The 26072-nt window shown below is 51.6% G+C and overlaps 8 protein-coding genes across 8 annotated transcripts; 5 read left to right on the top strand and 3 right to left on the bottom strand.

Annotated features, from left to right (window-relative positions):
• Positions 1-38: 38 nt before the first annotated feature.
• On the top strand, positions 39-1820 carry BDP55DRAFT_565264 (aminotransferase class-III; the record flags this gene model as incomplete). The annotated part of the gene is made up of 6 exons (XM_060570403.1): positions 39-423; positions 495-841; positions 907-994; positions 1066-1231; positions 1290-1488; positions 1557-1820. The coding sequence occupies 6 exons, from the start codon at positions 39-41 to the stop codon at positions 1818-1820; spliced, it is 1449 nt and encodes a 482-aa protein (XP_060423145.1).
• A 543-nt stretch (positions 1821-2363) lies between these two features.
• Positions 2364-3261, top strand: BDP55DRAFT_682831 (uncharacterized protein). The gene has a single exon (XM_060576291.1). It carries the CDS (start codon positions 2489-2491, stop codon positions 2963-2965), a length of 477 nt encoding a protein of 158 aa, XP_060423144.1. The 5' UTR covers positions 2364-2488; the 3' UTR covers positions 2966-3261.
• Positions 3262-3539: 278 nt separating this feature from the next.
• BDP55DRAFT_621994 (pectate lyase 2) lies at positions 3540-4775 on the bottom strand (the record flags this gene model as incomplete). Its single annotated transcript, XM_060571357.1, has 4 exons — positions 4568-4775; positions 4341-4510; positions 3773-4286; positions 3540-3702 (listed from the first exon to the last, which is right to left on the bottom strand). The coding sequence occupies exons 1-4, from the start codon at positions 4714-4716 to the stop codon at positions 3540-3542; spliced, it is 996 nt and encodes a 331-aa protein (XP_060423143.1). The 5' UTR covers positions 4717-4775.
• A 5492-nt stretch (positions 4776-10267) lies between these two features.
• BDP55DRAFT_565315 (MIP family channel protein) lies at positions 10268-11829 on the top strand (the record flags this gene model as incomplete). Its single annotated transcript, XM_060570410.1, has 2 exons — positions 10268-11588; positions 11651-11829. 2 exons carry the CDS (start codon positions 10268-10270, stop codon positions 11827-11829), a joined length of 1500 nt encoding a protein of 499 aa, XP_060423142.1.
• Positions 11830-12141: 312 nt separating this feature from the next.
• Positions 12142-13258, bottom strand: BDP55DRAFT_565273 (HPP family protein; the record flags this gene model as incomplete). Its single annotated transcript, XM_060570404.1, has 2 exons — positions 12142-12744; positions 12992-13258. 2 exons carry the CDS (start codon positions 13256-13258, stop codon positions 12142-12144), a joined length of 870 nt encoding a protein of 289 aa, XP_060423141.1.
• Positions 13259-17025: 3767 nt separating this feature from the next.
• Positions 17026-18168, top strand: BDP55DRAFT_698383 (retinol dehydrogenase 12; the record flags this gene model as incomplete). The annotated part of the gene is made up of 3 exons (XM_060577776.1): positions 17026-17040; positions 17090-17835; positions 17892-18168. The coding sequence occupies 3 exons, from the start codon at positions 17026-17028 to the stop codon at positions 18166-18168; spliced, it is 1038 nt and encodes a 345-aa protein (XP_060423140.1).
• Positions 18169-18277: 109 nt separating this feature from the next.
• Positions 18278-20712, bottom strand: BDP55DRAFT_565338 (uncharacterized protein; the record flags this gene model as incomplete). Its single annotated transcript, XM_060570413.1, has 2 exons — positions 18278-19943; positions 20018-20712. The coding sequence occupies 2 exons, from the start codon at positions 20710-20712 to the stop codon at positions 18278-18280; spliced, it is 2361 nt and encodes a 786-aa protein (XP_060423139.1).
• Positions 20713-22928: 2216 nt separating this feature from the next.
• On the top strand, positions 22929-24784 carry BDP55DRAFT_698380 (cytochrome P450; the record flags this gene model as incomplete). Its single annotated transcript, XM_060577775.1, has 6 exons — positions 22929-23145; positions 23214-23410; positions 23470-23828; positions 23899-24021; positions 24080-24581; positions 24659-24784. 6 exons carry the CDS (start codon positions 22929-22931, stop codon positions 24782-24784), a joined length of 1524 nt encoding a protein of 507 aa, XP_060423138.1.
• Positions 24785-26072: the final 1288 nt, after the last annotated feature.

Below are 26072 nucleotides of genomic sequence, written 5' to 3'. Positions count from 1 at the left end.
CACCAGATTTTCTCCCACAACTACCTCAAACCCTAGAGATGGCCGCTGCCTCGCAGAATATCGTCAAGAGAGTAGCAAAGATTTGCCCAGAATTGGTCCCAACACTCGCCGTGAAAGGGGTCCCAGCTTCCAGCGCAGTCCTTCATCGCTCACTTAAAAGCGCTCCACCTCACGTGGTATCGGCAAAGGGCAAACATTTGACATTTTCCGATGGCCGAACCATCCTAGATTCAACATGCGGCGCAGCAGTAGCGTGCATAGGATCGAACAATGAACGGGTCAAAAAGGCTATGGTTGAGCAGATTGACAAGTTCGCCTATTGCAACTCTATGTTCTTTGGTCACGAGATTGGGGAGAAGCTGGCTGATGAACTCATTGACGGGACAGGCGGTGCCATGTCGAAGGCGTACATTATGTGCTCTGGTATGCTTCTTGAACCCAGCTGAGTAAACAGAATCGAACTAGCGGACACTGACTCTATTGTGTGAATATAGGCTCCGAGGCAATGGAATCTTCGATGAAGATGGCACGACAGTATTTCATGGAGCTGTCTCCACAAGAGCCAAAGCGAATCAACTTCATTGCGAGAGAAGGATCTTACCATGGCACGACTCTTGGCTCTCTATCAATGAGTGGTCATGTCGCGCGCCGGAGTCTATTCCTCGATATGTTACTTCCGAACATTTACAGAGTGTCTGCCTGCAACCCTTATCGCGGCATGAGCGAGGGCCAAACCACCGAGGAATACATCGCTCAGTTGGCCGATGAGTTAGATCAAAAGTTCCAAGAGCTTGGCCCTAATACTGTGTGTGCGTTTGTAGCAGAGCCTATTGTTGGTGCAGTAAGTTTTCAATTTGTCTGTCACAAGTATCAAAGTCTTGCTCGTTCTAAAAGCCCCTGGTGCAGACTCTAGGTTGTGTTCCGGCCCCACCTGGATACTTCAAAGCCATGAGAAAGGTTTGCGACAAGTATGGCGCCCTTCTCATCTTAGATGGTAAGAAATAGTCATCTATGGCGTACTACTGAATTCATGTATATCTGTGCTGGATGCTGACATGCGCAAAGAGGTCATGTCCGGCATGGGCCGCTGCGGCTCCTTGCATGCTTGGCAACAGGAAGGGGTTGTCCCCGATATTCAGACACTTGCCAAGGGTCTCGGTGGCGGCTACGCGCCCATGGCGGGCATGCTTATCAACCACCGCGTGGCTGACTCCCTCAAGAATGGTAGCGGGTGAGAGGTCCTAACCTTCCTCCACGTGTGACTCAAGGGTCGACTAACCACCATCTAGCTCATTCTCACACGGTCACACGTATCAAGGCCATCCGGTGGGATGTGCCGCCGCACTAGAAGTCCAGCGGATCATTCGCGAAGAAAATCTTATTGAGAACGTTCGAAATCAGGGCGCTCTGCTTGAGGCGCGCTTGAGGTACTACCTAGATGACCATCCTCATGTTGGCAACATCCGAGGCAAAGGCCTCTTTTGGGGGGTAAGTCCATCAGAGCCAGTACAGTCCCAATTGCTTTTTCGAGTGAACTCACCGTCTCCTCTTTTTAGATCGAGTTCGTCATGGACAAACAAACCAAAGAACCATTCCCAAGATCTGAGGATATTGCCAATAAAACCCATCTCATTGGGTTCAAAGATTTCGGTATCAGCTTGTATCCTGGAATGGGAACGAAAGATGGTATTTTGGGCGACCACGTCCTTCTTGCGCCGGCATACACCAGCACTGGTGAAGAGATTGAGGAAATCGCATCCAGGACTCGAGATACTATCTTCCAGGTATTCAAGAGCATTGGAACTTCAACCGGTGTTTGACCATTTTGCAGCCCATTTTACATGTATGTACCCTCTAGCAATGGTAATGATCAGCCGAAGTCGCCCCTAAGCCTTCAAAGATCCGACTTTACTTTCAGTCAGTCAGACGAGATTATCAGAAAGCCGTTGTGAAGTACGTTTCCAGCAAAGTCCCATTGGCTATGGACTCTTCTGCAAGCTTTGTCTCATGACATTTCGTTGCTGAAATTCTTGCAATGGTAGGACAGGAGGATCGCCACCCATAGTGCCCAGTCACCACCAACTGCAAGCTAGCGGCGGCCTAGCCATCACACCCTGATGCGTCAGCAGGCTTCTGCACCAACATTTCGCGCCTTGTTGAATCCTCCGAGTCTTCACTTCTATGCCCCTATTCTTGAGGTGAACATAAATAACGGAACTTTGCTCGAAGAGCACGACTAGCCACCATGAGCCTCCACCCAAGGTGTGTGGGCGACGTAACCTTCAACACCCTCTCTTCAAATGCAGTCTCCGAATGGCCGGGGTCCATCGCCGGCATAATATGCAAGACTCCACCCGTCGGCCGCAACGGCGCCCCGCGCTTCGCCGAGTGCTGCTCCGGCACGGTCTACAACATTACGAGCCCAACTTCGCCCAGCGACAGCGCGTACCCAGTCTCGTGCGCTATTCTTTGCCAAATCAGTCCGCAAATGAACGCCGATAACCCGCGAAACCCATATGGGTTCAGCGACCACTTCATGTGTCTCACCGACGGCACCAGGGAGCCCTCGTCTGGGGAGGTCGTCTGCGCCACGGTGACGCTGCTGGGTGTAGCGTGGCCTACGGTGTTTCCAAATACGCCCGTTCTCTCGTGGACGACCAGATCTTGGACGACGGATATTTACTCACGGATCAGCGAGGTTACGTCTCTTGATGACAGCCAGACTGGATCGCCCACTGCGACGGTGTCTACGGATGTTGCGACAACTTCGTCTTCTCAGAGACTTTCTATCTCACCGTCAGAATCAAACGCCGCATCCACCTCGCTTACCACAGCGTCGTCAACAGCGACAAGCGCGGCTGTGGCGACACCGACGGGTAGCAGTGCCGCCACAGGTGCAAAAGTGCATGCGAAACACCTCATGCTGAGCGTGCTGCTTCTTGTAGGCGCTTTCTGTCGCGCTTAGAATAGTTTTCCCAATCGATCGAGTCAAGAGAGTTAACGGACTTGTGCTGTCAAAGGCCCCGAGCAGGCAGCGGTCATCCGTATCGGGCTTTTCATCGCTGATGTCGGGACGTCCCCATGGATATGACTCGTTTTTCAAGCTTAAAGCCGAGGACTAAGGTTGGGATTGCTGGCCACGGAATGCTGAACATTATGTAGTGGTCCGTGATCAATATTATTGACTTTGCTTGGATAACCTTGTTGAGATCTTTAGCTGAAACCCGACGACACTCGGGATATTTTCAATATTAGGTTGCCAAGCTTTAAGACAAGCATCCTTCTCAGTGCTGGGCCCACCTATCCAATGTTGATGGTCAAATGATCAACTCATCGTCTCACCGCTAGTTTTTCCAATTTGTTGTCACTCATATAATCATGAAAGGAACATGGAGAGTTGAGCACATTTCACGTACGACGCCTCAGAGACTTGTCAAATGAGCAGTGAAATTATCCCATTCAGTCTTGAAACTTCTCGAGTGCACGCTTAGTAAAATACTTGTTCTACCTCAAAGCATTGAATACCTTACGTGAGCTACTCAGAATCCGAGAGTCTGTCCCGCCTCCTTGGTTACAGCAGCCTTCACATTGGCAGAGCCAAGCAGGGAGTAGGAGTAAGGGGGGCTATTAGCATTCAGCGTGCCAACTGATGCAGTGTTCTGGCTTTCACCACCAAGGACAACATCAATGGCGACAGCATATCTGTGGGGCGAAACTGTTAGGCCTGAACTTTACCAGCTTAAGGTCAGTCAAAGTGGTTGAACAGACTTACCCGATCTCCTTGCTAGACTCGCTAAAGATGGCCTTCTTTCCAACATTCTCAAAAACTGAGCTCTGGATAAGAGCTTGTGCGCCCATGCGGGTGTTAAGGCCAGTGTCCATGGTATTGTAAAACTGGTTGTAGACATGGGCAGTGCCAAATCGCAACAGAGGACCGCGGCTGCGGACGTTGTAGAAATGGTTGTTGGCATAGGTGACATGGAGAGTTCCCGTATCCTCAGCGGCATTGCTATCAGAGTGACCAACGAGAGAACCCTTGGAGTGATCATGGAAATACGTGTGAGAGATTGTGACCCAGTCGGCGGCGTGGGAGAGATCAGTTAAACCATCGTAAAAGTCCTTATCGCCATCGCGGGTAGCAGACAGATCGCAATGGTCGACCCACACGTTCTTTGACAGCTGGATGGTGATGGCGTCGCCGTAGTCTGCTTCGACCTTACTAATCTTCATGTTGCGGACGATGACATTCTTTTGGCCAAGGATAGTGAGGCCGATGCCCTCCAAGGCTATGAACAAGTTATATGAGCGTTATGTAAGTCAGACTGAGTGGCGTCACTTACAGCTACCCGTCTTGCCAACAATGGTCTTGTCAGAGCCAACTTGGACTTTCGCCGCGCCAACAATGTTTCCTGACACAATCACAATTCCTGGGCCAGATGCAATCGCCGCAGCGGAGAGTTGAGCAAGGTTCGTTACTGTGGTCGTAATTCCTCCGGCACCACCCTTTGTTCTAAGTGCCACAGATCAGTATAAGTCATCGAGAATTACAAATGTTATGTCTCCCCACCCGCCATTCTGAGTGGCATAACCAATGTTTGCCGCATCCGTGATGGCAGCCCTCTTATTCAAGAGATGAGCTTCAGGGTTCGTCGGGGTGGGTGAAGCCGATACGGCGGCAGCCAGCAAGGCCCAGGATGCGAAACCGGACAACTTCATGGCGAAGAATACTAAGAGAGACAAAGTATTTACAAGGAAATCAAGTTTCAAGAACCCAGTGGAGCGCTGGGGATTAAGCTTATGCTATTTGGCAAACATGCGGACGACGATCACTTATATGCCGATCGCTAAAAAAAAACCCAGCAGCATCATGATATGACTTCTTTACTCCACATCTCGTCCTGATTCTCCTCAACTGTTTAATTGATATGAAGCCAAGACACACACCAGAGGAGAATATCAAAGCCGACGCATCTTTTACTTGGCATAGTGGCATTGTCTTCCTCCAATGCTAACCATTCCGAGCCTTTCCAAATGCCCTCTTAGGTGGAATGGCCGGGGTATTTCAATTCCCCCGAATGAGACGACATCTTCTCCTTTCTCAACCATGCTTCAAAAACTCAACCATGGTCACTCGCTTGAAACGGTAACTTACCAAAAGCGTAACGGACGCAACGTGAGGCCTTTCTTCATTGGACCAGCAATCTATCCGGTTGTCTTGTCGACCGGGCTGTCGATCCCCATTCACACAGTAAAGGGGGCATTCTGCGGAGAAAATTGTTGTTGGAGGAAAATTGCCGGGGTTAACCGCCCACTTTCCCCACGACGAATGGCGAAATAAGGCGTGGGGGTCCGGTGAAAACGTGATCAACTTCGGGGTGCTGCGCTCCATGGTCTCCACTTTGCCCCGGACTGATCGGGACCGGCACGGCAACCGCATCGGTGGATCATAATAGCGCACATCTAGCGTTTGGATCACCGTACTTAGTTCTCGGATTAAGATGATCAACACCTCTAGCGCCGAATGTCTACCGAAAAACGGACGAACGAATCTGGTAAGTACGTCGGCGACTGACAGATAGTTGAGCTCTGAGCTCTCACTGCGATTCGGTGACGGGTGAGACGTCCGACAAAACTCCAACTCAGGAGCCATTGGCTTACATGATGGGCTTATTTCGAACATCTGCAAGCCCTCAACTCTCATCCCGGGCGAGGACACGGCCGAGCCTCACAGTGGTGGGCGTCTCGTACGAGAGGGAGGCTGTACGAGAATGGGAAAGAAGAGACTCACGGCCGAATCTTGATCTTTGGAGACTTTTTCTGCGTCGCATGTGGCTGCATGGACGAGGCAGAAATCAAAAAAAGCCAAAATGGTTCGTCCTGCATTCCTAAAAACCATGGGCTTTGCATGTTTCCCATGTGAAATCCCGCCCTGGTGTCGCTACAGTTGAGAACGAGCGGGAATGAGTTGCTCCGAGCGTCTATACACGATGTGTTTGGCTCCAATTTCACAGGTGGAAATAGGATTTGTATTGAACTCATTTAGGCCATAAAGAAGCTTTGGTCACAAACAGATGTGAGGGCTGCGACCCCTATCTTAATGCTTGATCAAAATGAACCGATTGGCTACTTAGGGCTCACAGTGTAGGGCTGGATCAAGATGCCAACATCTTATCAGGAAAAGAAAGGAAAACAAGCATTCAGCAGCATCAGGGCGGCACGATCCGGATTGGTCTGGACTGGACTGCTTGAGCATGCCGCGTACGTTCAGGTTTCACGGCATCCCTCAACGCTTTTCTTTTTCGTTCGGGGCTGGTGCGGAAGGACCTCCCTGACTCTATTTTAGATTTCATCTCAAATCATCAGCTTGCTCGAAATACACCTGCGACGTCGGGTGAAGTTGCTCCCCAAGGGAGCACGTGGTATTTCATAGGAAGCAAGATAATTTCCCAGTCAGATTATAGTAGTCTGTGGGAATTGCAAAGGCTCTTCAAGTCGAGTGTCACAGGTCTGTTTGGTGGTTCCATTCCAGCTTGCTTGTAGATTACCCTATTTTCAACAAACAGCCACTCAATCGGCCTTTTGGGGATCCGAATAGTTGTCACAGAACACAGTGCTGTTTCAGGTTTACTTTTGTACTTTTGTGCTTTCTGCTGGTTGGGGTTTCCGTCGCGAGTAAGGACGACATGTTGAACGACTTAACTCTTGTAATATTTGAAGCCTAGCCAAGTTGCAACTGAGGCGTCCAGAGTTAAGCTTCATAACAAGCACGTCAAACTTATTCTTGTTCATGTGTCTGGTACCACCACTCATTAGTCAATAACATCTTCAAGTACTCAAACCGGTTTGGGAGATGAGATTAGATGGTTAGAAAGTCGTCGCTTAATTAAATAGCAGCTACCGTAAAAGCATGCACCACCTAGTCCGAGCCCGCGTTTCGACATTCACAGTGGTTTTTCGGCGATGGAACGAACTCAAGCCCTCTGCCCTAACCCCAACATCATCCGTTTCGCCAGATCTGTCTTGGAACCTGCACTGGCCGGAAGGTGAACAACCAATGGAAGAGCTGACGTTGTCACAGCGCCCCTGAGCCGACTTCAGTGAAATCGAACGGAACTAACCACATTCTCTGTCTTCGCCTCTCGCCGGACTTTTCCCGAAAATACTGTTCGATTTATTCTTATGACAGCTCGAGCTACCGATGCAGGTACAAATGTTCGATGGCCAAAATTTAAAGAACTCTGTGGCCCATAAATTTGTTCTAGAAAATTTGTAAACGTGCCGTTTGTCAACTGGCGGTCTGGACCAGCCGTTGGATTTTTACTGTTCTTACATATGTAGAGCCTTCGAGCTGGGTTTAGGATTCCAGGCAATCACAAGCCTATGTGGCACTTGATGTGGTGAGGCTGATACTCAGGGGTACCAGGCCTTGATCAAAAACTTGAGCCAGGGTATGCCGACTTCTTCGAAGACTTGACTTTCGCACCCGCCCTCTCCAACCTCACCCATTCAGCCAAATTGGGCGGCTGTTACGGCTTCTTGCGCATTGAAAGAGGGTATCCTAGCAATCTCAATCGAGATTGCGTAGATCATCACCCACTTTAGGGGAATTTCTCACAGAACTCCAACTTGGTCGTTTTAATTCGGAAGGCTGTTGGCACTTTGTCCAACCTCACTTCTGAGCAACCAGCCACACGACATTGACTCGACGGCAAGCCACTGGATCGCGGTGCCAACTCATTGTGGCCAGTAATTGCCAAGAGGGGGGAACTTTTGCCACCTGTTTGACACAACTCTTCTGCCACCATTGTGTCCGGCTCGTCGCAAATGGGGCAGAGTGTCGTGGCATCAGTGGAGATTCTGCAGTCATCTGCAAAGACCTGACATGTTCAGGTCATGAGGCTAGTTTTCTCGCAGAAGAAGTAACTCTAGTGAAGGGATTCCCATACCTGAGGTAGTGCAGAATGCCAACACCGCCGAAACCTGGTCCAGGACTCTTCACCCACTTGGACTCATTGCGATGAGACTCAGAAGAGCCTTTTGTCTGCCACACTCTGTCACGGAAAGACTGGAGAAAGGGGGTTGGCGCCCGCCACCATCTTGGCACTGGCACGTTCAACCTCTCATAGAACACTTTCATTATGACCTCCCAGCCTACCTTTCGTCGCTGTTCATGGACAGATGACAGCCTGGGGTTAATGGCGGATGGAGGGGGCGCACAGATAAGAGTGAAGGGAGTACGGGAGTGGTCGTAAAGCCATCGGATGTCCGACGTGGAACCGCGTAATACTCTACGTACACGAACTCGCAAATTTCCCAGCCGGCAAGGCAAGTTCTCGGGTTCAGAGCTCCCACATGGAAGAGGATCGTATAGGACAAGGGTGTCCGAGCTTCCCTCGGTTGCGGTGAGCGAGTTCAACACATGGAATGCTAGACGACGGTTGCAGAAAATTAATGGAGTTCCCACTCTAAGGGTCGTCAAACGACTTTCTTCTTGAAATTAAGCGAAGCGAGAAGGGCATTCGAGCTTGAACGGCGAGATGCAAACGGAATGAAAATAGGAGTCGCGATTTCCTCGGCGTGTGGCACGGTGCAATCGTTGAACCTGGCAATCCGTAATTTTCACAGACTGATTGACGCCCAGACATCTAACGGAGTTTTCCATTTGCACTAGAACTCTAGTTCGCGACAGGTAAACTCTTTGGAAGTTGCTGTCATTTCTTCTGTCTCCCGCCGGTTGTCTGGAATTCCACCCGAATGGAAGAACAAACGGCCGCTACCTACGATTAGATAACCCAAGAGAGGAAGACGCTCGCGAAAGAGGGTGGTAGACGTACAGAAATGTGTAGAGCCACACGGGGCACCGTCCCAGGTTCTTCATTTGACTCCATCCAGTCTGCTTCTCATCCGAGCCACACCATCATCGGCTCTTCTCAACTCTACGCTCGTGTGAAAACTGCCCATTTCGAATGACACGGCCAAGACCACCATATCGCGCAATTTTCCATTCGGACCATTCCTTAAAGTTGGGCGATCATCTGCATCAAGGGTCAAAGGCCACCCGAAAAGCCAAAGAGACCCAGTGTAGGTAGTGGAGCAATGCGACGTTTCCAAACCCCAGGCGATGGATCGTCGTCCTCGGTTTTGAGCAGCCCTTTCACGATTCAGCAACACCGTCCCGACTACCGGTGACGCGCCGTATTTCCCAGCCCTCGATTCGTCTCATTCGGCAATGCCAGGGCTTTCGCTAGAAAACTGGGCTAAAGCCCCTCAGCTCATATCTGGAGTTGTTAATGGGTGTTCTGGAAGTGGCAGCTTAGCGTCTCCCGATCTTTCTGGGATCTCTTCACTAGAAGCCATAATCGTGAAGCTGTCATACAAGGATACTGCAGTCGACGTGTCAAAGGTGGTGCACTAGCGCCTTGGGTCTCCTGAGTTTAAACGTCGATGATCCCAGCTCCGAGCCCGTATTAACGCCCGGTTTTATAACTCCAGACCCCAACCACACAGACGCCGCAATGCCTCATTTGCCTCAAAATTGGACCTCGTTTCACCCTGTCCCTTCAGCCCCTACACACTTGAGTTGATGTGGTCCCATCGCCTTCAGTCTGATTTTGACGTCACCCGTCCGGGATCTCGGCTTAAGTTTCCCCCCTTGTCCCTCGCTCTCGCCGGGGCACGCCAGCAAGCCTTACCCGGCCGCAAGATTCGCTTGCATGAGATCGGCTCTGGGGTCATCCATGACTTCCACCCTCCGCACTGCCCGGTCTGCCGACCACTCACGTCCGTGGGATCGGTGACCCCCGCGAGCCAGAGGCAGGTAAAGCACTCTGTGAGCACTTTGGGAGGTCGATGGAGACTCAACGGTCCCTTGTCGAACCTCCCCATCCCACCATTGCCTATTTCGCATTCCAATGTCCCCGCGGTCCTTGTCGAAACTAAGTCGGTGGCTGATCAGACGAAGGAAATCAAGGCCTAACTAACCGAAAAATGCGGTGACGTCGAGCTAAAGAGAGGGCTGGTTGGGCATCCATTTGAGTTTGAGAGCAGAGGTATATTATGCCTTCGGAGACCTTCGGAACACGGGATCATGGTGCCCTCCAAACATCGAGCCCACTTCAAGACTAGACGACAAGACTCAAGCTTACTCGAGAGTCAAACATCTCTCAACAACGTTTTCACGACGGCGGACTTAACTATTCAAGTCCCCCCTCGCTCTATAATACTTCCTTCCTCGTCTCTGCGCTTGACACGCGACTTCGATCAAATCATGTCAGCCCAGCAGACAGGAACACTCAAGGCACCTGAGGGTGAGCCCTCTCCAGTATCACCAGCAACAGCAGTAGACCCCAACGCCTTCTCAGACGACGAGAACCCAGTTCAATCACCAAGATTCGTACCATCACACTCACAACAACCCTCAAGAGGCGGCTCACGTTCAGTCCCCCTTCGCCGCACAAACACCCAGACACGGCAGAGAGAATCAGTAGACGACCCCCTGCCGACTGGCGTCTCTACAAAGTCCAACCGCCCTCTGAAGGACAACGCCCGCTTCGGAGACTACGACGACGACTCGGAAACTGATCGCTACTGGGGAACGAACGACCGCCATCCAGACTACAGCGGCGGTCGTGCACCTCGGACGCGCCCTCCCCGCGCGCACCTGAACCGTCCTCAGCCGTACTTCAACTACGACCCTCAAACGGAGACCAAAGATTACTACGAGGAGACCCGCTCGTACGAGCCCGGTGACTACGGCGGCAGACCGCCCTCGCGCAGGATGTACGACGAGGAGATGGCGGGATACCCGCGCAGCGGCGTCGCTGTTCGCAGCACCAACGGCGAACAGGCTCGTATCGACTGGCACAACCTGTCCAGGGAAGAGAAGGCTCAGGTCATGCGTCTTCCCCTTACTCAGTGGATGAACTCGGACTTGAAGAACCACTTTGTGGCAAGTCTAGGTGAGCTTGTCGGCACCACCATGTTTTTGTTCTTCGCCTTCGCTGGAACAGAGGTTGCCAACATCAAGTCTGCTTCCAACAACTCCAGCAACCCGTCAGACAGCAACTCTACCACGGGCGCTTCCACGGGCTTCAACACCGGCACTCTCCTCTATATCTCCATCATCTTTGGCTTCTCTCTCATGGTCAACGTCTGGGTCTTCTTCCGCATCAGTGGTGGCTTGTTCAACCCGGCTGTCACACTTGGAATGCTTCTCGTCAAGGCTATTCCCCCGCTACGCGCCGCTTGCTTGTTCGTTGCTCAACTTTTGGGCGGCATGCTTGCATCAGTTATCGTTCGTTTCCTATTTCCCGAAAACTTCAACGTTCGTACGACACTAGGCGGCGGTGCCTCGCTAGTCCAGGGAGTTTTTATCGAAGCAATTTTGACGGCCGAGTTGGTTTTCACCATTTTCATGCTCGCCAAAGAAAAGCACAGGGCCACATTCATCGCTCCCGTCGGTATTGGCCTGACACTCTTCATCGCCGAGTTGGTCGGTGTGCAGTTCACGGGTGGTTCGCTCAACCCGGCACGAAGCTTTGGACCCTGCGTCATCACGGCAACCTTCGACCCTGAACACTGGATTTACTGTAAGCTTTTGCCTTTTGACTTCTCCTCATGACTAGCGGAAAGCTAATCTTGCGTGTCTTAGGGGTCGGGCCTTTCCTTGGCACAATCATTGCTGTCGTCTTCTACAAGTTCATCAAGACCTTGGAGTATGAGATGGCAAATCCCGGTGCAGACGGTGACCCAGAGAACGATCCCACTCAGAATCCCGCGAAGCTGGCAGAACTGCGCATGTCTCGCACAAAGTCTGCCAAGCAAGGTTGAAACCAGACAATTGACGACAAAGAAACACGACAGAATCGGCACGATAATGAGGGAGAATTTGATGTGGATAATGATGATTTTTGATAATGATTTGCAACGTGTCAACCAGGAAGTATTATCTCCTGACAAAATGACGAGAACTTTTTTCTCACGATGAGCAACCAGAACGAGGGGTGCCGCTTGATAGCGAGGCACTCACTTAGGGCTAGGAAGTGAACATAGACCTGGGTTTTCTTAGGAAACTACTTTTACGAAATAGTATGCTTTGGTTTCATAGCCTCGCAACTTATATAGATCGCTCTCGAAGGCGGATCATAACCGGTTACTCAATTCTTCTAAGAACAACTTCTCTTCGGGTGTGATGAACATGTGTTCTGGAACCAGTACTTCCCCAGGCCTCATAATTAGCACCGCATCTTCCCTCACGGTGGAATCACTTCTGCTCCGCCCATCAATCTCATCCGGTTTGGGCTCCCCCTTGCTCTCCACATCGCCCACTTGGTGCCTCCAAGGCACGCGGTGTAGCCGAACGTCCTCGGGGGACCACCAATACTGCGGGAAGCGCCGCTGGATATTGTTGATGAATAATGCGACGACCAGCATCAGGGCACAGCCAAGGAGTACAATAGGCACCAAGAACCACCCCAAGTGTACGACGCCGTCATCGACGACAGCGAGCAGCGCCGTCGCGCCAGCAGGGGGGTGAACCGTCTTCGTAAGCGCCATTACGGTCGTCGCCAAGGCGCATGACAAGGCTCCTCCCAGCCAGCGAATAGAATCAAAGTGAGGGCTCAGCTGGAACAGCTTGCAGATCGCTACCCCTACGATGGCGGAGAAGAGTTGGCCGAAGACTGAGTTACGGGGCTGAGAGAGGGGCGATTCGATCGAGTAGAACTCTAAAACGGCGGCTGCGCCCTGCGTCGGGAAGAGAAAACGAGTCAGCCAGTCTGTTACTGAGCGTCACCTCTTGGCCTGTGTGCTGTATGGCAGTGGTCGGTCGGTGTCGTCACCCGAAAGGTGTATGAAACGGGATGGGGGAGTTGAGGTCCGAGCCTCACATCCACCCCCTGACGGTGCTCTCCGTAACAATTCTCGGTGTGTGGAAGGTGTGGGTACGTGTAATGTGCGCAGATTTCAAGATGAAAGGGGAGGCTAGACTTACAAAACTGCCCACAATAATGGGCGCACCATGATCTTTGAAGGATGGTATCTGACGGGAGACGATGGAGACTACGGCGACGCCGCAGAAGACGCCAACGCAGGCCCAGAAGATCGAAACGAGGTTGCCGACGTTCTGGGGCTTTGACTTGCGGTAGCCAAAGATGTGAGCAATGGGATATGGAAGGTGTCTCCAAGGAGGAGGCGGAACAAACGGATTGAGAAATCGATCAATGTCGAAGTCCCAATTCCTTGGGTTGCAGCGCAACATCGGGTATTATGTGATCGTCGTTGCGCCAAGTCCGGGGTAGGACTGGATGGTATGGGGATGCGGAGCCACTATGCAAGGGGATAGAACATGAGTTGCCCTTTTCGAAGCATGTAGTCGAAGGGCTAACTGGTGCTTCTTTTCAGCAACATTTTCTTCTTTGATTGGGAACTTGAGTTTGGATGTACTCACGTGTTCTTCGGCAATAGTTGTCGATGGAAAGTTGGCTAGGAACGATAACACAGGCCACACGCTGGCGAAAGTGGTATCGTGCAATATATGTCACACAGCAGGCGTGGTGAGAAGAGACTGGAACAAACAAGAGACGAGTTGACAAGTGACAGCGACACGGCCGATTCACATTTCATCCAATTCAAGCCCGTCCCAAACCCGACAAGGGATCTGGGGATCTCGCATCAGCTTTAACGGCCCTCAGTGCCGCGGAGATTCAGCATCTACAACGACCGGCTGACTGTTCGTTTTGATGCTAACTGGGGAGGCCCCACGTCATATTTGGTAACAGAAACTCCCAAAGAGGCTTAGATGCCGGGCCGGGCGGGCTGCCACCGGGCATATGTGGACCCAAAAACGGCTTTTGGAGAGCTTGAAGGCTGTTGAAGCAGTCTGAAAAGCAAACTATTATCTAACAGATGGCAAGTCGCCCATAGGTTGACTGTCTTGGTCCATCCGGGTGAGCAACTGTGCCGTCCTGGCGCGCTTTGCCTAGGTAGACTCGGCAATGTCGCGGTGTTCGTTCGGGAGTGGCCTTTTTCGGTGGGGAGAGCTAGCCTTTATGACCTCCCTTTGCCGCTATCAAAGTTGTCACATATCCGAACGGGTTGTTACTATCTCAGAGCTCCCGAGGGATCGGCCACGTGAACGAGAGGAAGACGGGATCAAGTGCTGAGGCGCACTTTAACTCCGAACCTGACGCTGTTCGCAAACCTCAGAGGTGTGGGATTGCTACAGGATCTGGCCAACCACATCTTCCAAGACTCAAATCCTGCTGAAGTCGCACACCTTGTGAAGCTTTTCCGAGCCATGATTCTGACCCTGTTATTCTTTCGTCGCCCAAGACGGCACCAGCCGTTCTGCCAGTCAAGCCTGCCGGTCTCAAACCTTGCACATATCGAGATGACGTCCCGTCGCTAAGAAGCTTTGTGGCGCACAGGAACACTACCACCACATGTTACACGGTACATCCTTGTGGACGTTGCACCGAAGCCGTTGGCATTTAAGCAGAAGGCACACGACATGTCACGACAGTCTGGAGACTGGTTGCTTCCTGGGTCTTCATCGCGGTCACAATTGCAACCAATGGGTGATACTGGCACCGACGTTAATGTTGACACGAGTAATAGAAGGTGTGGCAACAATAGCCGATCTACGAGGGTTCAGCCAAGAGGACGACGCGGTCCAAGCACGTCTAGTCGCCTGGTGTTTGTCCTGGAGTCGTTGGTGGCCTTGCTGCACCCCGCCGATTCTGTGCCCACGATCGATGGGTGGGAAAGTTGGCAAAGTACGACTGCGGCAACGTCGGTTGGAAAGCTTTGCAGTGATGCTTGATGAATTTACGGTAATTTGGGGGCAATCACAAGCTACTCCGGCGACTCCGCTTGAGGTAATAGATTCTCCACTAATCGAGGATCGCGTGTCGAACGTGACTGCGACTGAAGACTTTGTGAACGCGGAAGCCAGGTCTCTTTTCGGATTTAATACGATAAAATTCCATGATTTGAATACACCTACTAGCACTTGTACCAAGGGTAGGTCTTGTAGATCTAGTGTCAATGTACTATGACTCAACTCATACGCCGCAGCTTCCGGCGAACAACTATGGATGCGTGCACAACAGTTGACAAACGAAAGAAGAAGGCTACCTTGATTGGTTTGGCGTATTCATCCCAATGCGTTCATAAATGAGACATTTCCTCGTGCGCTATAAGTCTCATCCCAATCCGACTAGACATTGGCATTATGGTGGATATTGAAAAGATGAGAAAATTCATCGTTGGAAGTTCCGGCGTGATGCTGAGCTGGCAACTCTGAAGGGGTTTGTCTCATACATAGTGAGGCCGAGCGCTGGACCGGAGCTTAAGGATGTGCGAACCCCCTAAGCCATGCCCTGTGCCCTGAATCATCCCCTGAAGGGATATTTTCACGATGTTTTGTTTTTGACATTATGTTTGTGCATTGCCGTGGTGTCATCCAGCATTACGTGGAAATAGTCATAGGCCCAATGTTAGGGGAGAGCTTGGAGGGAAGGCTTGTACATGTAGCGGCAATGTCCGATATTGTTACCTTGCAACCACTTACTTTACTAACATGATAAAACTACGAAACTGAATGTATCTTGTCTTGCTGTCTTTCTGTGAGTTTTCCTATAGGTCATTGAACCCCGTGATATGTAGGAAAGAGCATAATCTAAGAAGTTTCCTAGCTTTTGGTCTTAATCCAATGCGCGAAAATTTCCAGGTGTTGAGTCTAGCAAGAGATTTATCTTATTGATGGACAAGTGAATCTGAATGTACTTTAGGTATAACACCATATACCCTTGAGTAAGACAAAGCTGATACAATATTGATGATCTCAGAGGGGATTCAGCGGCACCTATGTTCGAGACTCTTGGAAGTCTTGGGTTCGGTTTAAGGCGTTGGTATCAGCTTCAATGGGCCGAACTGATGAAATTCACTGCAGAACAGCAAGCGTTTTCCGCAAAAGAAATTGAATTCAATATACTTGAGTTTGTATAGATGGTATTTAACTTCTACAAATGCCCCAGCCATTTCATTCTAGCCTCATAGAAACGGGAGTCTGCAGCGGATTTTAAGTATAAGGTACTCGTGATCATTTGATGAATAGATCAAATGCTGTGCCCTGGCGATACGCTCGCATAAATGTAAATTCTAGAGAGGAGGACAGTCTAGGGAATATTCACACTATTACAGACAATCCGGCCTAATTCAGGCACGTCAATAATTCTTCTGTCAGGAATGGACGGTGACTTCGTTCTTTGAAGAGAGAAGATCATCCAGTGTTCCAAAGGTGATGGCCAATGATCAAATCATTATCGTGGGAGTCGATGATGAGATCCACTAAGAGAACATGAAACTACAGTGATGATTTGTTGTTGATTCGGGCGAAAGTAAGTTCCTGCTGGAAGAACACCGACATAAACGTCCAGTCGTCATGGGATTATAGAAGTGTTGTGAACAGAAGTTTGACGTGCATGGGAGCTTAACTACGCAACCATGACGACACACGAACCAGATATCTCGTGTTGCAGTACCTATCGCATACCTAGCGGAATGGGTAAAGAGATAGCTGAATATGCTATTTAACTGTATTCCAGTCTTCCTAGACGTAGGGCTTAGTTCCTCTGGGGAGCTTTAGCCCCGGATTACAGCGGCCAAGCGCCAGCCCGGATGCGCCAACACGGACATCAGCGCGTCATCAAACAGCCTTATGCGGCTGCGATCACCGGTGAGACAGTGACATGATGGTGATTCATGGGGCTCAAACTACTTTCCCTTATAAGCAATCAGAAGCAGAAGAGGTCCAAGAGTCTTGTCCAGTGACAGACGGATGAAATCATTTGACATTGACTGGCACCAATGAATTGCAAGCGAATTCCAATCGGTGCGGTGAAGCGTGGGAGGTTTTTAGCCCCATCTCACCCCAAATTCTCATCTATTGCGCCTCAAGCTCCCTCGTTCTCTATTAACATTCGCAGTTACAATACGACGAGAACTCTCAGAATCCCTACAGTCATGGATGCCATCAAGGTGGGAATCACGATCATGGTGACTGAACGAGAAGTAACGAGGATAACAGAACACCATCGCCGAGAACTTCGGCGGCTCAGCCTCAAAGCTGGGAACTCACCAGTTCAGCCTGGACGAATGCCCTGACCAGACGGGCAAGGTAGTCGTCATCACTGGCGGCAGCGAGGGTATCGGCTACGGCGTCACCTACACTCTCCTCAAGCAGAATATCTCTAAGATCTACATCCTCTCCGTCTCCAAGGAGGTCGTCGACGGCGCTAAAGATGCCATTGCAAAAGATCTCGGCGCCGACAAGGCTGACAAGACGGAATGGTTCCAGTGCGACATGGGCAATTGGAAGCGCGTCAAGGAGGTGGCCGAGCAGATCAAGAATGACACGGATCGTCTTGATATCTTAGTCAATAACGCCGCGAGGGGCATCATGACCTACCAGCTCACTGACTACGGCGTCGACCGACACATGGCCGTGAATCATATGGGCCATGTCATTCTCACGTCCCACCTCCTGCCACTGATCAAGAAGACGGCGGAGAAGGGCGATATTGTAAGGATTGCGAATCAGGCTAGCAACGCGCACCAGGCTACGCCTAGCGACTGCAAGTTTGAGAGCCTAGATGAGTTGAATACCGACTTGGGTCCCAACGGTCAATATGGTCGGAGCAAGCTCGCTGGTATCTTGTACGCGAGATACTTCAACCGCAAAGTAACGAAGAATGGACACCCGAATGTGTTGATGAACGCCACTCATCCTGGATTCGTGAGCACCAAAATGAGCAAGGAGGAGATTTTCGAGCCGTGAGTTACAGCCTCCAGCGTCCTAGGTCTGAGAGCTACGTACTGACTCGATGCAGATACCCTCTTGGAGGATATGCTATGGCGGTTGGGATGGAACCATTCAAGAAGTCTCAATGGGAAGGAGCGGTATCCATGGTGTACGCCGCTGCCGCAACGAAGGAATCCGGCCAATACATATGTCCGCCTGCGGTTCCTGAGCCTGGCAGCAAGCTTGCACAGGACGACGCTCTGGCCGACCAATTGATGGAGTTGACTCGCCAGATCATCACGGAGAAGACCAAGACGTCCTCTGTGGATAAGGGATGCCCCATGGATGACTTGGTCTTACATTAAGTAGCATAGTCTATCGCACGTATTGAATAGACCTTTAGTAATGTCTACTAATCGTAGGTATACAGGTGTAGTCTTCAATGTTAATCTGATTATTGACAATGCTCGCTCGCTATCGGTGAAATAAGGAACCCTCCTTCCTCCTCTGATTAACGTCACCCTCCAGTCCAAACCCACATCTGATCTCGCTCGGTGACCAGAGCATGCTATCTCTTGCCCGGGGGTATCTCCCTCCATCTGGACCCATCCCGCTGCCAACGTTCGAGCCCATGACGCCGTATCCCACCTTCAGCTTCTTCACATCGCTTGGTACATCGCCCCGGTCTCTATCCGGGCCCTCCCAGTTCACCTTTTCCAATGCCGGACCTCTCGTTGCCGCCACGACGCTGGAGAAGCGCGTGTTCCTCAAAACACCTCCATTCTCCCTAACTGCTAGCGCGCCGACTGTCACGCATAAACTGGCTAGGAATATGGCGATTGAGTACACTATCCACAGGTCGCGGGCATGATAGCTGTACATATTAGCCATACGCGACTTCTGGCAGTCAAACCGGTACGCCGAGTGATTCCCGTCAACACCGCCCTCGCGCAGTCCACCAGAGACCTCATCGGGATGAGCGGCCCACACGACGGGGAGGAACTGCGGGGTTGAGAAGATGGAGAGAATGAGATCCTCGTAGAATTCCTGCACCATGTCCTGTAAGTCGAAGACGGGGAAATAGTTGTTGCGCGGGTCTAGTAGCTTGGTCTGGATGGCCTCCGTGTTGGCCATTGGATTGGCAGATTGTTTGTCGATCTGCACGGTACCGTTGAGGAACTTGCGGAGCATGAAGCCCAGGGAATGGTACGCGGCGATGCGGCGGTATCGTTCGACGTCTTGGGGGACGACGTAATTCTCCTTCGGGGTCGCGGTTATGTTGTCTGCTGTGCCGTCGTTTGCGTCAAGACCAGGGATGTAGGTTGTGTTGATGACGGGTATGGTGAAGTTGTGTTTCTTCATGTATGCTGACTGCGTGGTGTCGGTATAGTTGAAGACGGCAGTATACTCTGTGACATAGTGCTCGCATGCAAAGATCTTAGGTACATATTGCATCAACTCATCCTCCTCCTTGGAAGAGGCTGGGTGCTCCGCGTCGGGCGGAACGACGTGACCTATCCAAATGACCGGTTCCGTGCGAAGAGCTCCCATGTACTCAGGATACGGCGGATCCATCTTCGGAATACCCCCAATCTCAACATCTTTCATCTGTGTGGTGGAATACTCTCCCCCGCTCGTGAAGGCGTAATAGGCATACGTGCCATCGGGGATGAGGATATTTGTTCCGAACGGCGGCGGAGCCTGCCCAGACTCTTGTGTGAGGTTCGCGGGCGTCGACCCGATGCCTCTAGCCTGTTCGCTGCACTTGTACCCTGGGGCGGTGAAGTCTACCTCAAAGGTGCAATTCCAGCCCTTGCTGCACACCTCCATTGATGCGTTCTTCCGCGCGACAACCTCCTGCAAGAAAGCTCCGAGGGTCGCGGTCTGCTGAAAATTGGGACTTGGCCCGGTGTAGTAGTCGAACCAGCCTTCCGGCTCCGAGTCCGCCGGCTTGGTGGAGTTCCAGATGGACAGTGGCATCTCATAACGGCCATCGATCTTGATGGGTTTTCGCCAATCGTGGGTGTCCTCCCTCGCGAAATTCAGACTGCGGACGGCTGGACATGTGGTGTTTTGCAGAATGGTCTTGGGCTCAACAAGCAAAGTGTTGGCTGTGAGAATGACCACCAGAGGAGAAAGCCTGTGACCCGCGTGAGCAACAATCCATCATCGGTGCGTTTTTCATCACCCTTCATCTTCGACTAAGATGCTTACCACACGAACAGGGCCAAAGCAGCAGCCGCCTTGGCACCCTTGAGGAATTCCCAGTTCACAAAAGCAATAACGTTCTCCGTTGCAGCGAACATGGAATCCAGAGCGGCGATGCTCATGAACCTCGATCTCACAGTCGTCCAAATCCGCTGCTGGAGCGCCGATATTACGGCGGCGCCCAGACTCGCCTTGGCTGCGAAAGCAAGGATCGTCCCGTACCGCAGCATGCGCACCTGATCGTCCGCAGGTTGGCCGTCCAGGGCGTGGTAGTAGACGTGGTGGCCAATGGCGCAGGCGATGCCGAGCAAAAGCCAGAGGTACATATTCCATGATGAATGCCAGCTGCAGTGAGGTCTTTTCATCCGGAACGGTTTATTGCTGTCATTTGGTGGGCCCAGATAATTCTCTGGTATATAGGGCGGCGGTTTAGGCGGCTCGTGCTCGTGATCATGATCGTACTGCTGCTGTGCGCCGGGAGGAGGTGAGCGATGGCCATCGTAGACAGATTCTTGCGCATTCTGCAGCAGGCCGGCACGGGCATCGTGGCGCTGGTCTCCGCCTCCTCCGCTTCCGTGGTGGTGAAGCGCATCCGCGTCTCTTGGGGAATCCTCAGGCGACTCCCGGCCGTGGAACGTGGGATCAGCGCGGTAATGCGCCGATCCGCTAAGCGAGCTCAGGTCGATGCCATGCGTGTCCATTGGGCCGCGGGTGGTCGTCTTCTGCGTCGTAGTGTCTTCCTCGGGCGTCGTCTCCGTGACATTAACAGTTGGGCCGAACTTGTTCGGTTCGAATACTGATGTGAACGGCAATGGTTTTCGAGGGATGGAGTTTGTTCGAGCGTGCCATCCCAGTTGCGGAGAAGAAGTTGTTGACTCTGGTGACACGGGAGACACCACTTCTGATGTGGGTTGAGGAGCTTGATGAGAGGATGAGATGGAGGATGCGCTAGTCTGCTGGCGCGGATCGAATCTGCCGAGGGGCTGCGGCAACGTCATGTTTGCTGTCAAATGTCTATGGCTGAATGAGATCCAGCTGGAATTTCAGCCCTCCCTTGACAGTACGGTCCCACGAGAGAGAGACAAGACACACACTCAGTCTCACACACACCCAAATTGCCCATGCATGTGCCACCAGGCAACCACAATAAGCAAGATCCACGAAAGCTTCCGTGCGGTTGGCGTTCCCCGTAGTCGGACGGGTCACGGGCCTGGACCTCCCTGAGCTACAGTAATCCTCGTGGCTGTGTCTTGAGTTTGCTATTGCTGCTTGGCCACGCGAAGGAATCCCTTTCTGCAGCCTCCCGGAGGCGGAGCGGCGCGCGGGCGTCGTAGACACGGGATGGCTGATGCGTTTCGATCTTTGTTTTCGTATTAACAACCGGCGGTTCGTCCAGTCCTTTTCCCCTCAATTATGACCCGGGGCCCCGGCAGTGTGGACAGTTCTCGCTCCTCCGTGTCCGAACGTACCGCCGTATGGTTGCTGATCGGCGCGTGTATCCGTAGGGCAATGGATACCAAAACCTTACTTTACCAAATGTTTTTGTTTTCGCAAGAAATAATCGGCATGATCCATCTGAATTTTCGGGGACCAGTGGAGCATTTGTACACAGGGATGGGCATTTCTGAACCCTCATCAAACCCATGTCGGACCTCCAGCCCCCTTTTCCCACGCTGTTGGGACCAGCCGCAACAATCTGGTCCATTCTGCTGACACCTGTGGCCTGGGACGCGCTAAGACGTGGCCGTACAAAGAGAGGCACAGCAGCTCTTGAGGGAAAGTCTTCCAGGTTCCCACTGTCTGACAGTCTGACTGTTGGTTATCTGCTTGGTGTCGCCATCTGATCGGAATCGCGACCAATAGCACGCCGCTGTTGGAGAAGCTGAGCGAAGGATTCAACAGTCCCCGTTCCAGACTCTCGGCTGCGATGCAGGATACAGGTGGGTGGGCGGTGTCTGACTCGTCGACAGTTGGTCCTAAGAAGAGCTCCGTTCCGACACCGTGACGGCGGACCTGGGTCCGGAACGAGACCACGGGCACCGATAAAAGGTCCTTAGTCGCCCCCTCTATCGTCTGTCATTTGTGATTTACAGCTGGTTTCCGTCTTCTACATTTGAAAGGTCGATCAAACCAATATGTCTTGGATGAAACGGACCCATCCTGTACAACAACCCGAGCACACCCTAGCATCACAACTCTCGAGGCACTGAGAGCCCTTAAACCTCGCAAGTTTCTGAAGCAGCTTCTCTGTCAAAAGTTGTCACTTCGATGCCCTGAACTTACAGGTGACTCGATGCTCATTGTCAATCATCACGTTTAAGTATCAATTACAGCCAGCTTTCATGTCGTGTCTAGAGCCTCAGTGCGGGGATGCCCACTAAAGACAGATTGCGAATAACATGTCTTCCATCTCCTGGTCGTGCTGGAAGTCAATGGGGCCCAGACGACCCTCCATATCCCCCATCACTTGACCAGCGACCCGCTGTAAAGGGTCTGCTTGTACCATCAGATTCGTTTCTACTGCGTTGTCTACGTTATCAGCCAGCCTTAATCGGCGAGTGAGAATGAGGTTGGTTGACCGCCTGATATCCCTCATAGATGCGACCGAACAATCAGAGAAACCCAGATGCAAACATGGCGATCCCTGGCTGTAACAAAGACAAGGTTCAGTCCCGGAACGGGTTCGCTCGTCGTCCAGCCATTGACGTCGAGAAGAATGAAAGGGCTTCCCCCGCACAAGATAGTGGGCTAGTACCATCCGGTATAACAATAAGTGCAAGCGCCCTTCAGTCTTACTCTTCCAGACTTGCAGCCGTAGATCCGTCGCACCGTCGTCGCTGGTCAATGTGCACGCGCCGCGCTGCTTTTAATACGCGAGGGCACTTCAGCCATGTCAAACCAAGATCACATCTTCGGAATGAGAGGCACGAACGATGCGCTCGTTGTTTCCGCATCGTATGGAAGCATTGCCCTCTGGGCCTTGACTTTGCTCTCGACCTGGTATTTATGGTCGTGGTACCGATTACGACATATCCCAGGTCCTTTCCTCAACTCTCTTTCGATTTTGCCAATGCAGCGTATGACAACAAGTGGTAAATTGAGTTTCAGGCTGAAAGACTTAGGAGACAAATATGGTAAGATTTTGGAAGTACGGAAATTATCATATTGTTCTCATCCAGCTGACCATCGGTGGATCGAATAGGACCGTTAGTCCGCGTTGGTCCAAATGAGGTCATATTCGGCGATCCAGACGCGTATCGGAAGATATCTGCGGTCAGGTCGGACTTTACTAAAGGTCCTTGGTATTCTCTTTCCAAGGTCGTGCCTGATCAAGACAGTCTTTTTTCGATGAGGGATGATGACCTACGAAAGCGGTACAAGGCGAAGCTAAGTCCTGGTGTACGTGAAGCCATTTGAGTTGGATCAAGCACATGACTTTGAGGCTCACACTTTTCTAGTATGCGGGTAGAGAAAATGGTGGTTTCGAGCCCGGCGTTGACAGAGTCGTCGCGCAACTCATCAAGCTTATTGAAACAAAATACATCTCCACGTCAGAGGAATTTCGACCGATAGAGTTCTCCCATAAATCTCAATACTTTGCCCTCGATGTCGTCAGCGAGCTTGCTTTCGGGGAAGCGCTTGGATTTCTGGCAAACGACGAGGATTTGTTCGGTTACGTGGCAACTAATGATCTCATCTTTCCGTATCTCGCAGTCATGCTCAACGTGCCGTGGGTGGGCATCTTCATGCAGCAGTGGCCGTTGAATAAGCTACTACCTTTTTCGAGCGATGAGTTTGGCTTTGGGAAGCTTATGGGGTAGGTTCGAAGACTATTCCACGGCTCCCATGGAGCCGGAATAGAATTCGCGGAGACTGATCTATGGCAGACTGGCGAAGACTCTGGCAGACAAAAAGCTAGCCGCCGTAGCGGATGAGAACAACATGGTTCAGCAACATCTTCGTAACGGGGTGACCTACAAGGAGCTACTAGCAGAGATTTTCCTTGAATTGTGAGCTAGAGTCAAACCCATCTCAAACACCTCGACGTACACTAACACCCAGAAAAAGAATAGCTGGGTCGGATTCTACCGCAACGGCGATACGAATGACCATGCTCTGCCTGCTTAACACACCAGCATCCCTTGGTGCCTTGCGCCGCGAGATGAACCAAGGCATCGCCCAAGGCCGCATCAGCTCCCCAATCCGCGACTCGGAAGCCCGCCAGCTACCTTATCTACAAGCCGTCATCAGAGAAGGCATACGGATGTACCCACCGTCAACGGGCCTCAACTACAAGCAAGTTGCCAAAGGCGGGACAGAGCTCCACGGGCAATACTTACCAGAGGGGACGCAATTGGGTGTCAATATCCAGAAGTTGATGAGATCCAAGGACACGTTTGGTTGTGACGCGGACGTGTTCCGGCCGGAGCGGTGGCTGGAAGCAGCCGCCGAAGATGAAGAGCGCTTTCGAGACATGTGTGGTGTAGTTGACCTTGCATTCGGGCATGGTCGGTTTCAGTGTCTCGGGAAGACTATTGCGGCCATGGAGTTGAACAAGATCTTCATTGAGGTGAGTCGGCGTCAATTGTTCCTAAATGTTGTACGTTTGACGTGAAGCGAGACCTTGCTGATCGCAGTATTCTGAAGCTATTCCGGAGATTCGATCTTGCGGTAGTGACTCCTCAAGAGCCTCTCAAACTTTACGACGCTGCTTTCTGGGTTACAACTAATTTCTGGTTGCGAGTGGTACCGAGGTCGAGTGAATCTTCGTGATTTGATATGCAATGCCTTCGGGATCTTATAACGGCTTGAAGGATTTTTTGCCAGCATATAATTGCGACGCCTGAGATACCCCATGACCCCTCGGTGGCAAGGGATGTAAAATGAGAGTTGTGGGGGAGAATCTGGACTGCATCAAACTACTAGGGCTAACTGAGTACTTTGTCGCCGAAATATCTCAGGGAGTTCGCTGACGACCGCGTGCTCGTCAGTATTGCGAATTGAAAACTGGTTGAAAAGAAAAGCTGCCACCGCCATTCGCGTTTTTTCTTTATTTCTTTTTATAATTTGTGAGACCAGTCATGTTGACTCCGAGACTCGGCGGTGAGAGGCTTGAGGTTGTACCCAATCTTTACACTTTCCAGCCAGAAATTTCCTGGACATCATCCATGGCATCGGGACAGAGTTTGGCGGCAATCCCGATGCACCCGCTACTCTTATCATCTCAATCCTTGCAGGAACACTTGGGTACGGTGAGGTTTTCGAGATTGACATGGGTCCTGGCGGGAAAGGTTCAGTGATAACACTCTTGGCGAAGCTGCCATACTTTGACATGCGTCGGTCCGACGGTCGAAGCAATCTGGAAAAGAAATTCCTCGGCATCACGCACGGTGTATTTCACAGCACACAGTCTCGTTCATGCGACTTTCTCCTCCATGGTACGTGCTCGAGCCAATAGTTCATCTGACATTTGTCGGGTCAATAATCGCAGTCGGAAACCCAATCCAGAACCTTGGGTTGTACCCAAAAGGCTTCTCTCAAGCTCAAAGCTCCCCTCGACAAAGATTCACGTCATCAGTGCATGGACAGAGATGGTGTCACTTGCAGCACGCAATGAATCCTTCCAAAAGGACCGGCGAAGCCACAGCGGGATCGGCTTCGGTGTCGGCTTGGGTCGGTGTCAGTGACATGCAACCCAACCAGGGCACCCAAGCTAGGTTCTTCTCGAAGCGGGGGAGGGGAAGGGGAGCTGTAGATGCGGGGAATACCCATTACCATTTGTTTTCCCATGGCACTTCACATTAACACTCAGGTCGTGTCAACGCGGCATGTCCTCCTTGTGTGCCATCAGCTTATCCACGATGAACGAAGCTACCCCGCCGGCATTGCTTGGCATACATCGAATTCTAGCACAAACAAGGCAGGTCGCTCACGTTTCCAAGCAGCTAAGCTCTCTGTTCTACGCCGTCTTACAGCTTGTCGGTTCATCCCAGTTTCGATTGTCCGCAGATTAACGCTCCAAAGTCCCATGCCTCCCCCGGACTCGGGTCAGCTTCTCTCC

Source organism: Colletotrichum godetiae (genome assembly GCF_030913485.1).
Source record: "Colletotrichum godetiae strain CBS 193.32 chromosome Unknown BDP55scaffold_74, whole genome shotgun sequence".
Classification (NCBI taxonomy): Eukaryota; Fungi; Ascomycota; class Sordariomycetes; order Glomerellales; family Glomerellaceae; genus Colletotrichum; species Colletotrichum godetiae.
The sequence above is the reverse complement of the archived record's forward strand: the minus strand, read 5'-3'. Positions and strand labels throughout refer to the sequence as shown.

Bases quoted from the DNA above. Each gene is read 5' to 3' on its own strand.
- BDP55DRAFT_682831 (XM_060576291.1), top strand. From the start codon at position 2,489: ATGAACGCCGATAACCCGCGAAACCCATATGGGTTCAGCGACCACTTC.